Source organism: Struthio camelus, chromosome 2 (assembly GCF_040807025.1).
Source record: "Struthio camelus isolate bStrCam1 chromosome 2, bStrCam1.hap1, whole genome shotgun sequence".
In the NCBI taxonomy this organism is placed as follows: domain Eukaryota; kingdom Metazoa; phylum Chordata; class Aves; order Struthioniformes; family Struthionidae; genus Struthio; species Struthio camelus.
In genome coordinates this window covers 137,301,420-137,316,187 of record NC_090943.1, presented here as the reverse complement: position 1 = coordinate 137,316,187, position 14,768 = coordinate 137,301,420, and the positions used below count along the sequence as shown (strand labels likewise).

General features: G+C 35.5%; 1 protein-coding gene across 1 annotated transcript in view; it reads left to right on the top strand.

The window, feature by feature from the left end:
• RP1 (RP1 axonemal microtubule associated) overlaps positions 1-14,768 on the top strand; it is a 185,212-nt gene that overhangs the window by 158,770 nt on the left and 11,674 nt on the right. The window contains exons 48-55 of the mRNA XM_068933834.1: positions 4,838-5,045; positions 6,701-6,760; positions 7,083-7,261; positions 7,807-8,029; positions 11,308-11,462; positions 11,597-11,672; positions 14,063-14,141; positions 14,356-14,641. Of these exons, the coding sequence (XP_068789935.1) occupies positions 4,838-5,045; positions 6,701-6,760; positions 7,083-7,261; positions 7,807-8,029; positions 11,308-11,462; positions 11,597-11,672; positions 14,063-14,141; positions 14,356-14,641 (1,266 nt within the window). The remainder of the gene's footprint in view (positions 1-4,837; positions 5,046-6,700; positions 6,761-7,082; positions 7,262-7,806; positions 8,030-11,307; positions 11,463-11,596; positions 11,673-14,062; positions 14,142-14,355; positions 14,642-14,768) is intronic.

The window sequence follows — 14,768 nt, the reverse complement described above, 5'->3', positions numbered from 1 at the left end:
TTTTAAAAGAAGCACTTGTACAGAGCACGGAATAGAAGATACTGAGGTTACAGCTAGATGGGCTGTTCGTCCTTCTGCTGAGCTGGATGAAGATATTATTTCTAGCAGTGGTTACCCTGACTGCTGCTTACCACCCAATAGGTCTGGCCCTTAAGTCTGCTGGCGTAGTGACACACATTCACTCTGTCCAAATGTTTATTCTGGTTTTGCTATTAATCTCATCAATAGTTTGAGCATTTTTACTTGGACTGTCTTGATAAAATTTGACTGAGGAAAAACTGATTGTGTGGTTATGCTGGCATAGCTAAAAAGGTAACAATCATTTTCCATTTGAGAGGAGGTCACCATCACTAGATGCTGACAAGCAGTTGGGATGGGATGGGGAAGTTCAGCTGCAGCTGGAATAGCCCATGTGACCACTGTCTGAAAAGTGAGGTATCAGCAGAAATTATTTTTCTCATTTGTCTGCAGGCATGTTCCGATACTATTTCTCATTCTGGTTCAGGGTATAAGGGCCTTTATTTTGCCTCCCAGTGGTAAAACCCTTTGACTTCAGTGGAGTTTCTTCAGATTTACAAGTGAGATCAGAATAATCAGGCAGCAAATCAATGAGTTTGCAAAGCTTAATAGAAAAGGTTCTTTATCTAGACACTTTAACTCCTTTTCTAGTGAAAGCCTATTAAAATGACAGCAACATTAGGAGTATGGAAAATCACTTGTGCATACAGGTTGATGAAATTAAGCATATGGTGTGTCTTGACTTGCCATTTTCATTTCTGCCGGGAATATCATCATTAACCAACCATCAAGTCTGAAATACTGAACCTATAAAATACTTGGCATTTATAAAGGTAAATATTGCATAGTAATTGTTCAAATGCTTCTGCTGTTACAAGAGCTGTAGCAACTGCTACAGACAGTGGTTTGTTGCCAGTGCTGACACTGAAGAGCATTGAATAAAGTCAAATTGGGTCATGGAATCAAAAGAAATCCTTAGAACGCGGATCCCAGGAAAACAAAGAAACATTTGAAGAAAATCTGGAAAGGAGTTCACAACAATTAAATTTTAAAGAAAGTCTGATTTGTTTCCGTGCTTATTTTTAAGGCACTTTTCAATGCTTATTTTCTTATCTGAGAAATTCTGGTTTTGCTGTAGGAGCTCTTCTGGTGTGATGCAGGCTCTCACATTGTTATTCTCAGCTGCTCAATCTTTAATATATCTTTCTTTATCCAATAGTATTAGTCCTGAAAATTAAGTCCATATGCACAAATTGTTTTAAGATTATTCAGAGAAAATTTCATGCAAATTCTGCTAAATTTGACAATATTTATCTATATATTATTTACATTTTAATCTACATTATGTATATATTATTTATGTTTTAAAATTTATATATTATTATTTATATGTTATTTTAACATGACTTTTCTCCATATAAGCCAAAGTTGCTAACAGTACTAAAAAAAAAAAACAAATTAACATCTTTTCCTGAGGGGAAAATGAAAAAAAAGTTTCATATTCTTTAGCTTCAGCTGTCTTCTGTTTTCTGTTTTCTCTTTCTTTCTCTTTTTGTAAAAGAATTAAGCCTCCAATGACTTAAAATATCTATTTTTCTACCTATAAAACAGCTAGAAAATAAGTGTCACATGACATACAAGACCTGTAAACAACTCTTCATACATCCTGTAATTTATGAGTAATCCATGATCTGAAATGAATCCACAAAAATATTAACCAAATTATTAGTAATGATTCAATTTCTTAACGTTATAATGAAATATATGCCATAATCTCTCTGTTTGCAGACAGCTTGCAAAGAGAAAGTGGATTAAATTGGGCAGTTGAGTTGTCTCTGGCAAATTGTTCATCTGGCTCTAATCATTACAGTTTCGGCTGGGTTTTTTTCTTTTATTTTGTCTCTTGACTACAGTAAAGTTCGTCAAATGACACGATTTTAAAAAGTACACATGAAAAGAAAATGTAGTCTTGTCTACGAGGTGAGTTTACCTCAGGTCTCACAATTCCAAGTCTAGTTACTTGTTTTTCAGCTTGTAATTTTTTCGATGGCTGAATCTTCTGCAAATTTAGCTATGGATTTCTGAGATTTTATATGCTCTAAAATGGGCCTGGCAAGATTGTGCATTGGCCAATTATGAGACAGTGTGTCTAATATAAACTGAACTTCATATTTTTTACAAAGGTTTATTCGGCCAAAATATCACTTTTCAGAGGAAAAATGATTTGGAAAACATTTCATAAATTATCAGTATATGCTCAACTTTCTGTTATCATCTGTGGCTGGATTATCCAGGTTACGAATAACCCATAATACGTGCTGCACCTGAGCTCTTAAGTGTTTTCAGAACCATGCCCACTAGGGAAGTAGTGCACAAATATTTCAGCTGATGCTGTGTCAAGATTTTCTAGCTTAATAGAGTTTATTGGCTCTCAAGCTTAGAGCAAGTCAAAGCTAACTATCCTACTTCCAGAGACAGCGCAAGTCTAGAAGTCTGTAGGGTATTGTCTATATTTTTCATTTATTCTTGACTGTCTCCTCTCCAAATGTGGCTCATGGACCACAGATTTTTTGGAGACAGTGATGATAGCGTCAATAAGTTAGCCACCATGTATGAAACTTTTCATTTAAAGTTTGTGTTCTGATCTGGCCAAAACTCCTTCATATATTTCCAGTTGAATAATTCATGCACTTTGTATTAATATAAGCAGAAACATTTGCAATGACAGGACCCTAATTTCTAAAATATATTTTCACATTTTGAGGACTTAAAATATTTCTTTCATAACGGAGACAGGGGTTTGCATATTTCTTACTTGAGTTTATCTGTGGCTTTGGCCCATGTTTCAGTCCTGTGTATTTTTAATACCTTTTCATTTAAAAAATGTAGTGAGCCGTTATATGCCTATTCCAGCATAATGCTATAACTTTACCAACCCAGTTAAAGATTAAAAAAAAGATAAATCAGTAATCAAACTCATGTCGTAATTAAGGTAAATCAATGGTCCAGATTAATGGTATTAAATTGTCAAATTAGTCAAATAATTAATCAACCACAATTGCAGTGTTGACACTAAACACTACTTTTTTGATTTAGCATGGTACATGCAAAGAGGAGCCTCTTTCCCTTCAGTCTTGCACTTCGTCTGGAGTTCCAGCTCTTATAATGTACTAACTCTGCCGCTGAAGGACATCGTTATCCTGAGAGCCTTAATCTTTATTTCCATCGTACGCTATTGCCAGTCAAAATTTGCTAAACAGCTAATTACCTTGAGTCATCATAAGGAATTATAGCTATTCAAGTGCCTGTTTAACACTTTTTCCTTAAAATCATTGTCAGTTTTCTGCTCTCATTTTCTTCTTTCACACGATAATACAGACGTGACTTAATGCAGAGGTGATGGTTAGATGATGCACTATAGCAGCTTTTGAATAACACTACTTTTCAATCTAGAAGAATCCACTAACTAATTCAATGATAGGTTGATGATTATTTTTAGGAAACTATTAAAGACATAACCCCCCTCCCCACATACATATGTACACGTATTCATAAGAACAAGAAAAAATAGATGAAGGTAGGCCATCAAAAACAACTGAAAAAAAATGAAATTATTGTGTTTCTGGGGATTTTTTTTAATGGGTCCTTTTATATATTATCTGAAATTTCAGGCTCAATATTTTAACTCATGGTGGGTCTCATTAAGTTGCAACCTGGTCAGGCTGGATCAGATCCTTCATTTTTTCTTCAGCTGGAAAACCTTCCCAGGGAAGGTACAGACATTTGGCTGATGGAGCAAGAGAATTGCTTTTCCCTGTTTAGTTTTTGCATAATCCTTTGAATAAGGATTATTTCCCTGCTGCTTTCACTGAGTAGATTCAGAGTGAATTAGGTTGCAACAGACTTCTCAAAGCTCAAGTGTTTTTGATCACTATTGCAGCCTAGTACCCTCAAAACCATCTTTGTATCTTTAAATCATGCTGGAAATTCCATCACAAATAACACTAGATTTTACCAGTTATCAATCAGCCCTAACAGAAATCAAATGATCATTCAAGTATCTATAAAGCAAAACATGTAAAATATCTTTATGCCAAAAAGTTAATCTCTGCTTTCCAGATGAAGGAGTAGGCGTAAGACCCACAATCAGCCAAAAATCACATATTATAAAAACGTTCAGTGCATGACATCTTACCATTTTCTTTAGGGTTCTTACTTCAGTGTTCTCAACATTTTTCAGAATATTATGGGACTTTTTAACTGACAGTGAAGAGTAGAACTAATTTAAACTTACTCCTTTGTCTGATATTTTTTCCTAAAATTCATTTAATTTTATTAGAATTAATTCTACAAGCATTAACCCAAATCTGGGACCAAGCCTGTTATTCTTTCCTAAGAGAATACAATGCCGTTCTGTGGTCTTCATTTCTGCTATTCTCATGCTCTGCATTTTATCCCAAAAGAGGAAGCCCTGGGGATCTATTCTGTTGGGAGTAAGAGATGTTTAAAGTGGTATCTTTGTAAATCATTAAATGAGAAATGTAGGAAAGAAAATCTGTCATGAAGTGAGCACAAGGAACCAATTGATCCATGTAGGGAATAGGTGTTTTAGCAGTAAATTACAAAACCACAAAGGGGGCTCCTGCTTAATGCAGGAGTTTAGCTTCTTTAAACATGTCATCTCTGGTGCCATTGGTATTTACTGAATTAGCTAAAAAAAAATGATTTTCCCCTCACTTTCATATTTCAAAATACACAGTTAATTTAGTTTCATGGTTCTGTTTCCATAGGCATGTCTTTTTGGTTCTGACTTTTTCAGGTAGATGTGTTTCAAGTGGAAGCAGTGGATGTTGGGACTCTGCAAGGGGTGGTTGTTGAAAAAGGGAAAGGCTCTGACTGGCTTCTGGAGAAGATTATTGTGAAAGAGCCAGCAGCTGCAGGGACAGAAACTCTGTTTATGGCTCAATCATGGCTAAAAGACAAACGTGATGGAAAAAGATCTGCTTCGGTAACTCTGAATGCCACAGGTCAGTATTATTTTCAAACTATTATTTGCTAAGAAATCCATTCCAAATTGCAGGATGCAGCTATGTGATTTGCTTCTATAAACAAGTTATAGTTTAAAATATCCCTGTAGAACACTGTCATTAGGAAGGGAATTAACGTGTCTGAACACTGTTGTTTTTAGTACTATTCAACAACTACTCTTTGCCAGGGTATAATTTCTGCTTTGTTACTCCAGATTTACAGTGGCATAAATGGCAACAAATTTGGCTTATTCTTTTTATGAATGGCTGTCTCTCCAAGTCTTACTTCTATATTGTCACTTGTGACAAAATACTATTTTGGAATACCATTGCAATACTTTTTTTAAGCTTTCAATGCTTCTACCTGCTACTTGCTGAGTATAGTAAAAGTGAGGTAAATAGTTGGGCAAACTGTGTTCAAGCAGTGGAGAAAATGTCTCCACTGTATTCAAGATGACTGTTTAACATGATTTAAGCCACACTATTAGAATAACTTTTGCTAGAACCGGGACATACTTTTGACTAGCGCTGTGTGAGTAACCAGTCCACAGAAGAGCAGTTTAGGCCCTGCTGTAGGCTTAATGTCTGTACCTAACCTCTTTGTCAAGACAAGACATGAATGGGCACTGTCCCTCCCTTCACTGTGGTTTCAATATCAGGAATATCCTGTGCGCAGGCCGGGAGGGCACCACAGCACACTCCAGCCAGATGAGTAGACAACCACAGCCCACTATGACCGTCACTAAGACTCATACATTTCTTATGACCTGTCCCAAAAAGAAGTGAAGAGATAGTATAGATGGGCCCTTAGATTACAACAAATATTCTAGTTCTTTTCCTCCTAACACCCAGGGCATCTTTGCCAACTGTAGCTGCGTTGGCCTGATGGTGTTTGTCTAAAAGATATCTTGTCAAGACTAAGCAGAGTAACACTGCAATACATTTCCTTTGTTTTTGAAGCTGTTACTTGCACAGAAGTAGGTAATTTGAGCTTTGTTTTAGATTATAGGAAGGGACATTGCTGAATGAGACATAGGAATATTTAACGTATATAAGGTTATAGAACATGCTTTTACTCAAAACAAAATGTTTTGATGGTTTTTACTAGAATGCATTGATTTGATTGAAGAAGGAGTTTTTGTATGTTTTTTTTAATACAATAATTGGCAAATTCAAGCTTGGTTGTGGTGTCAGTAGAAGGCTTTCCATCGTTGGTTCAGTCCTCTTTTTCTAATGTTTAGAAAAAGTTTTGGTGCATACTAAGTCCCATTGAAATCAAAGGGAGCTGATATCAGTGGGAGGAATATCCGCCCCTAAAATGGGCATTAGAAACATCCAGTTAGTTCTGATTCATCGAGAGTATAAATTGTACAAATGACGCAGAAATACTTTAAAATTAAAAATACTTACATCTTCAGGTTACAGCCGTTTCATAGTATGGAGCTTACTGTAGAATCAGTTCATTAAATAGAATGATATGTAGGAGATGATGCCTAAGTAGAAAATCACATTGTACACTTCCTAGTTAAATCTTCAATCTAAATGATATAGTACTCAGTCGATTGCCTTACCAGAGATGAATACAGATATTCATTATCATTTAGACACTTTTTTACAAAAGTATTAACTTAGTCTTCAATCTTTTTTTTTATTAGAAATTCAGGAGAGGAGGAGCACTGCTGCCTGGCCTTTAGGAAAAGAGCAAATGAAATCAGGTAGACCTTCTGCCATTGCATGGACTTCTCATTCATCAGTTCTAAAATAGTAACGGGGAAATATTTTCATCATACTATGTCATTACACTTGGTGGTTCTCCTTTCTGATAGTAAGAACTTGCAAAATACTTAGAGAGCTGATCAGAACCCGAAGGAAGGAAGTGTATAATAAATATATAAGCACGTGCTTATATATTAATGCTATCTGTGTAGACTAAGATGTCTTATGAATTTTATTTCAGGTACCTTCATTAACATATGAAATCAGGAACACCTTTTAATCATTTTTTGCCTTTTTATTTTCTGTATTTTATTTGTTCAGAAGGCAGATGGAGGATTTATTTCACGACACATCAAGAAGAAACAAAAAAAGACTTTGAAAAGTTGACAGAAAATATTTCCAAGTTGGTTATGGTTTTTTATGGAAGCAATGGCAAGTCAGATCCAGTTTCCATGGGAAACAAAGTGGAACCTCAGGCTGAAAACCAAATAGCATATGATGTAAAATAATATATAGATTTGTCTATATTTACATTTTCTTTGAATTCCCTTTTAAAGAGAGATCATCAAGAATGTACTGTAAATATTGCAAATGTTATTCCTTTAATATTCAAGAAAAGCAGAACTGAAACTTTCAATTGCACAGCAGATTTCATTTTTATTATTTGGCTTTCTCAAGTTCATATTGATCAAATACATTCTTTTTTGTCAGCAAACGATCGTAGTTAATAATGCATATCAATTTAAATGGCATTAACATTAAGTATTCACATTTAGAAGTCAGTGCAGGATGTAATTTAAATTTGATAGAATAATTACAATGAATGCCCCTAGAGTATAAAACAAGTATTTCCAAAAGTGCTTACATTCAACCCAGTTCTGTTGCCTTTGAATTTAATAGGAGTTTTAGCACCCGAATTAATGCAAACAGGCCTAGGTCAGTACTAATCCCTTTGTAAAAAACTTCCTCTCTTCCTATAAGGTAGCTATGCATATATCTGTGTATCACTATCTTGATGCTAACTCATTATTTTGTTGCTTCCTAGATACATTTACCATCTGATTTGGGAATGCTTTATAAAGTAAGACTTGGACTTCAGAGTTTGGAAAACAGCACATCCCAGTTATCTTTTCATCACTTTAAAATGCAGCACACATCAACCCTGGATACCTTTAGTCTCACTATAAATAAAACTCTTCCTCTTTCTCTTAATGGAGACAGATGGATTGAATTCCCTGTAGAGTGGCCATTAAAAGAAGCACTTTCTGGTAGGTATAAATCTGCATTAAGGTAGTAGAGTGGTCCAAGAGGTTAACTTGTCCTAATATTACAACTGAAACCTTTATCAAAACAAAAGATTTTATTGTCTTTATTTAATGATTCGTAAAGTCTGAATAAGAATTTAAAACGTATGAGGGAAAAAACTATCCACTCAGCTTAATTTCTGTACCATAAAGTGTGAAATGCGATATTCATTTGATTGCACACAATCATTATTATAAGCTACATTGAATAGTATTACGAAATTTTCCTTTCTTGCAATATTGTAATATTTATATTCTCCTTTATTTAGTCTTCAGCTGCTCATATTACTGACATTGACAGTGTGATTTTTCATAACTCATTTTCTATGAGGTGATTTTTTGTTTACACATTCCAGACAAAGATTCTTGGTAAATATAGCTCAAAATGACATATAAGCATCATCTTTATTATTACATTTATAAACTCCAGATACTTGGCTGTTAAAAATAGCTCAATGATTGTCTTATATATGCCATCTTAAGCAAAATAAAAGAAATTTTTTCACCTAAAATCGACTGTATCTTCCATACTTTTCTAATATGGCATTCACAAAATATTATTGTCTGTAAACAATAATATGTAACAATTGTAAACAACAGTTCTCAATTTAATAAAAAGACAAAATTATGATACTTAATACTAAAATGAAGTTTTATGCAGAAAACAAGCAAGTGACTTGAGTAAAGAATAAGTCAGTTCAGCCAAAACATGCTGAAGTGCTGTGTTCAATCAGCTGCCTCAGTAAGCTGTAGATCAAAACTTATGATCCAGTTTCAGTGAAGTGTTTAAATGTGTCTAAATGTAAGCACACAAGCAATCTCCATAGAATTAACAGGGCTTGGGGGTTTTGCACACTTCGACTACAAGTGAAAATTTATATTTAGGCCTTAGGCTTTTTATTGTTTAGAGCTGCTGTTCTCATTTGTAGTGAATACTTGCATAGCATGGATACAGAATAGGGCTGAATGGTTTTCATCTCCCATACACAAGACTGAAACAAGGGGGACCTTCAGATTAGTACAGACACATGAGTGTGTCCCTTGCAAAGGCTGATCGCAGTTACTATGCGGATATATTTATGGGTACAAGTACATGCACAAAGAAAACAGCTAGAGAATGATGCAGTGTGGATGACAAGCAGGCAACCAGGCTGGAACCCTAATGACCTTGGTTCAGACTCCGGCTTTGCCACTGATTGCTTTTTGAAAAACATCACTTCCACATTCTTTACTTTTTTTGGTGTTAAATTTTCCTTCTTTGTAAAATACTTTGAGATCTAGAAGTAGAAGTCAACAAATAAGAAATAGCTATTATATTACCTATATGTTTAGGTAAAAAAAAAGCAAACAAACAAAACTCATCTCTAGCATTTATTTGTTTCCATGTATATTTTTAGAAGTCTTCGAGGTTGGATTTGTAACTACATTTTGTAATCACAGCAAACAAAGGAATTGGACAATGTGGCACACGTTGCCCCAGATCTTTGCCATTTCATGGCCAAGAGAGCTTTAAGCAGGTGCCACAGCAAGCAGCACACATGGAGTTCAAAGTGATCCTGAATGCACAAAGTTACTTGCAATTTATTGTGCAAAACAGCTTTGCTTCTCCATCAGCTTTTTAAGTCTAATTTATTTTCTCCTTGGTTTTCTTCTTCTCAACTAAAAGCAAAGCCAGTATTGTGTTAATTGGAATGGAAAGCAGCTGATCATAATCACCTTAACCAAAAGACATTTACTATTAAATTTCAAATACAGTTCAGCATTGTATCATGTATAGAGTACTTTAGTATTTCATGTCTTAGTTGTCTTGGTTTTTTTTGATCTTGTAATTGGCATTGTGATGAAACACATACTAATGGCTAACTGACGCCATCAAAATATAGCTGATAAAATACAATGAAGACCCCAGAGATCTGATTGTGTACCAGTTGACATGTGGTGTGCCTTTGGGTGTATTAATAGGAAGAGGCCTCCAACCAAGTATATACATAATCAGTTTTTCTTCAGAGTGCCTTCCTCTGAGATGATTACACCTCAGAGATCCCTAGGGATGGATCAGTGCCCTTTCCCTCACACACAGGGTTGTATAGAAGGTAAATTTTGCATTAGTGCAGCTTTAAAGGCAAGACAATGAAATAGTGAAAAGGTTAAATAAAAATATATTATGCTACTTTCAAATATCTCATTATTTCCACAGAAGTTAAAATAGAGCCATTAAAATAGAGCCGCACTGTGATTATGAAACCATTAGAATTTTATAAAATTAAACGAATTATAAAATTCATATAGGCATTATCCTTCTTTTAAGATATTTACTTTCATCTTTCTCCTCTCCAATCTACTCAATACTCTACAGAGATAAAAGCTTTTTTGCCTACAGCTATGATGGTGTGATCCCACTACCTAACCAAAGACCACCATTTAAGCATTTCAGCCCTCTTCCTTTATCTGCATTGGTCTACTTCAAATGCTGCTCTTTGTGCAATGTACTCTGCCAGGTCTGTCTATTGTATAATCCAAAGTTCATTCAACTCATGATAGGCAGAGGATTACAAGATGTCAATATTCAGAACTTTCACATTATTTAGTTCTATGAATAAACTGCAAATGCATTCACTTTTGGTGTTCAGATATTGTCATCTTGCCTTCAACTAAATAACTAGCCTCTGCATAAATCACAAACTGCACAGATTTCATGAGTTATCACTTCAGCTGAGGTAGAGTTGTCTTGCTGGTCTCCCTCTATAGTCAGTGGATGCGCCTCTTTGGAACGAAGTTCAAAGCAGCAACTCTAGCTTAGGTGCTGTGAATCACATGCAAGAAGCTTCTCTCTCCATCTCTCAGAAAATGAAGTCCGAGGAACTTGTCCCCCTAGCTAAAGTTAATCTTTTTGAAGATCAACAAGTTAGCGCTGAGTCTGAAACATATTAAAATTTTATCCATTATGTATTTGCGCTTAAGAAAAAAGGTAAATCGCTGTGATAATTTTTCCATAACATGATAATGTTATGAACTGTATGAAACAGGCTTGTTTTTCTCCGATTTATTGTGAACTTGTGACCACCACCACTGTTTGTATTTACAGGACAAAACTAAGGAAAAATCTGGAAACAATTTGAATTTTACTGCCACTGTCAAGTGATATTATTTAATTCTATCTAATTGTATATTAAACATTATCAAATACCTGTGAAAGGTGGTGCCATGATAATAATAAGATGTCTTTCCTTTTGATATTGCAGTGGTTACATATCATATGACAGTATTTTCTAGAAATATTCTGACTGAGAGAAATGTAGTGCATATGACTGCATGTATATATGGTACTCACGGTGACACAGGAGACAGATCCCTTCTCTGGTCGTTGCAGAATGTCCAGCAGGGAGAGGACAATGAGGTACTTTGTCTTAAAGCGCTTTAACGTGTATCTTTTAATCCATTCTTGTACTTCCTACACATTTTTTTCCAAATCTTCTTATATGCTTACTTTAATATAGTATAAGATTGTAATACTAAATAATTTTATTTCAGTCATTTGTAGTTGCCATGGATGCTGTTGAACTGGGAGAACTGAACAAAGTTGTTCTTTTAATCAGCAGTAAAGCAGGTAAAGTACTTATGCTAACTCTGTGAAGAAGTCCATGATGTGAATCATACAACGAACCTTCTATTAAAGGCAATGCAGTCACTGCCACAGTTAAATCCCATTTAATTTTCTTTGACTTTTTGTTAAAAGGTAATATTTTATAAAGAAAATATCTGCATTTTGACACATTAAAACCCTTGGATATAAAGACTGTATCATTATTGCATCAAGAAAGTAACCTGCTTCTTTCCATATAAGAAAGAACACCAGAAAATTAAGACTAGTAATTGCAGTTCATTATTAGGGAGTGATTTAGGAGAATAATTATAACTCATGTAAGAAACTGGTAGTGTTTAATTTTCAGTCTGAGATTCAGTTATTTTTATTGTTTTCCCCGGCTGTTCTGTTTTCTCATAGTAAGATTTTGAGGGGGATTTTACCCCTATTAGACAAATGACGGTTTTGCCACTGAATTCCAATAAAACAATCATAACTTGAACTTCTTTTTGACTCATCTGTACAATGGTTGTCATGCTACTCAAGAATATTCTAAAGATTAATTATCTGTAAAGTCTTTTGATGTCCTGTGATGAAATTTGCTATATAATTGCAAATTGTTACTTAGTATGTAGTATAGTTGACCATTTTTAGATAGTTTTCTAAGAAAATAAGGCTTACATGTTTACACTTTGTGTCTATCTTTCTCGTCTGCCTGTCTGTTGCCTTCTCATAATAGACTTTTAAACTTACTACCCAATTTCAACTAAATTTGAAAAATACGTGTATACACATATATATACCTCAAGGGTGTGTGAAATTAACAGCTGAGTAGAAGGGAATGACCCAAACTAGTGCCCCCTCATCAAAGGAAGAGGGAAATTATTTTCATTAGTTTTACATGTACCGTGTAGCAGCAGCTGTTTGGGCGGTAAATCTGTAGGAGTGGGTTGGCTAATCAACACATTTCTCGACTCAGCACGGTCTCAACCTCGGCCACTGGGGGATTTCAGAGCGGATGTGATGCTGAGTTGCAGCTATTACAATGGAGAAGGGCAGGAAATGGACATACGCATCATTCTGTTGTTGGGGAGCAATATGTATGGCTCACTAGTTTTGTTTCCCATAATGTCAGTAATCAGTTAGCTATGACCATCTGTATGACTGACAGTCACTGAATACCTCAATTACATGTTGCCAAACAGCAACAGAGAACACAGAAGGCAAGATTTTTTCCAGTCAGGTTTGAAAACATCGTTCAGATGGGAGAGACTTTGGGGCATATTGGCTTTGTGTATGTTATGAAGAGAAGATTGCGTAGATGTGCAACATTACTTTTCTTCCAATGGAGTTACTTAGATGATAAAGCATTTGGGATAGTAGTGGTGTCCAAATTGTGTCTGGAGGTTTATTGACTTGTTTGGACTGAGACTTTGCACCAAAAACCTCAGAACATAGCAACTCTTCAGTGTATTAACTGAGATGCACCCTGCAGTCAGTCCAGGCAGAGTGCTGCTGTAAAGCATTTATGCTGCTTGCAGTAGCTGAGCTGGCTTTTACGATCAGATGGCTCTTCCCTCACTGCATCCATGGTTTGAGATCCCTTCCTGAAGCTTCTGATTCTCTCTGAGTGTTGTCTGGGCAGGTCATAAGTGTAACAGGGTGCTCTGGATTCCTCCCCCCGAGCCTGAGTTTATTAGCTTAGACTCTTATTGATATAATTAAGGGCACATGCATTCCAACAGTGGATGATAGTAGGAGACACTGAGGTGCAGTTTGCTGAGCAGGGCCAAAGGGGCAAATAAAAGAAGAGGAGGCAAAAGAATAGTCTTCACAGCTGACTAGCAACAAGAGATTCAGGCCGATGTTATAGACCACGTGTAGCTGGAGCCCCCAGGACAGGATTCAAAAAAAAGTGTAATTCAGTGAGCAATCTTTCTCATACAGGAGAGGTATCATTAGGTTGCTAAACATCCCTCATACCTGTCACCTAACCGAATCTGCTTTGTGCTGCATGTGGAACGGAGCCTTAGCTCCAACCCTCTTGCCAACCAGTCACTGAGGAGGAAGTATCAGAAACATAATTCTGCTCTTCCTCTTCAAATGTGCCTGCCTGAGCCATGCTGAATCTGATATGCATGCCCATCCAAGGATGGTGAGGACATCACTCCTTCGCTTCACTAAGAGTAAGGAAGTATTCAGTCCTAAATTTCTAGGTAGGAATTTAAAAAAGCAACAAAATAAGGAATGCTATAATGCCAAGATTTTTAAGTCCGTTGTTGTTCTATATCAGTGAATTAATAAATTATGTTTTAACATAATAGAAATAACATCATTATATCATCACCAGATTTTACTTAATTCCTGGATAGACAGTGCAACCTTTTCACTATACTTTATTTGCTTGTTTGTAGACTGCAAACTGGATGTTAAAAGATTGCATTTAAAGGAAGCTCTAAAGGATAATCCTATCTATGTATTTGAAGTGAATGAGTAAGTATTGTATGTAAAGCTAGTCACTTTATAGTATGATTGCTGAAAACACTGAGCAGGCACTGGATTAAAATGACTTTAGCACAGAGTGGGTTAGTCAGTTGTTTTTTAAAAATATGTCTGTCTTTACATGTCCCATATAAATTTGCAGGATTTTTTTTTATTTAACATGTAATTTAGCTAGCATCAAAATACATATTGTTTTGTTTTGCAGAGCATTTTCTGTGGATGCAAACAACCCTGAAATACAGAAAGAAATACCAGTATCTTTTGTTATTAAAGGAGACAAAAGGAAGAATGGCATAGATAACAACTCACACAAAGAAGGAAGTCAAGCAAGAAATCTGACAGAGTATACTATTAGAGTATATACAGGTGACAAAAGGGGAGCAGGAACTGATGCCAATGTGCATATTATTTTATTTGGAAATGAAGACAAATCTGAGGTGTTTCAGCTCTCTCAGCCACTGGAGCATCAAGATCCCTTTGAAAGAGGAAAGGTGAGGATATAAATTTTATAAGATGTGTCCATTTCTGGATTGGGAATATATACATTACGTATGGACAAGATCTTTCTGGAACTTCAGGCATTTTTCCAATTTTCCACATCATTGAATGAGATGTGAT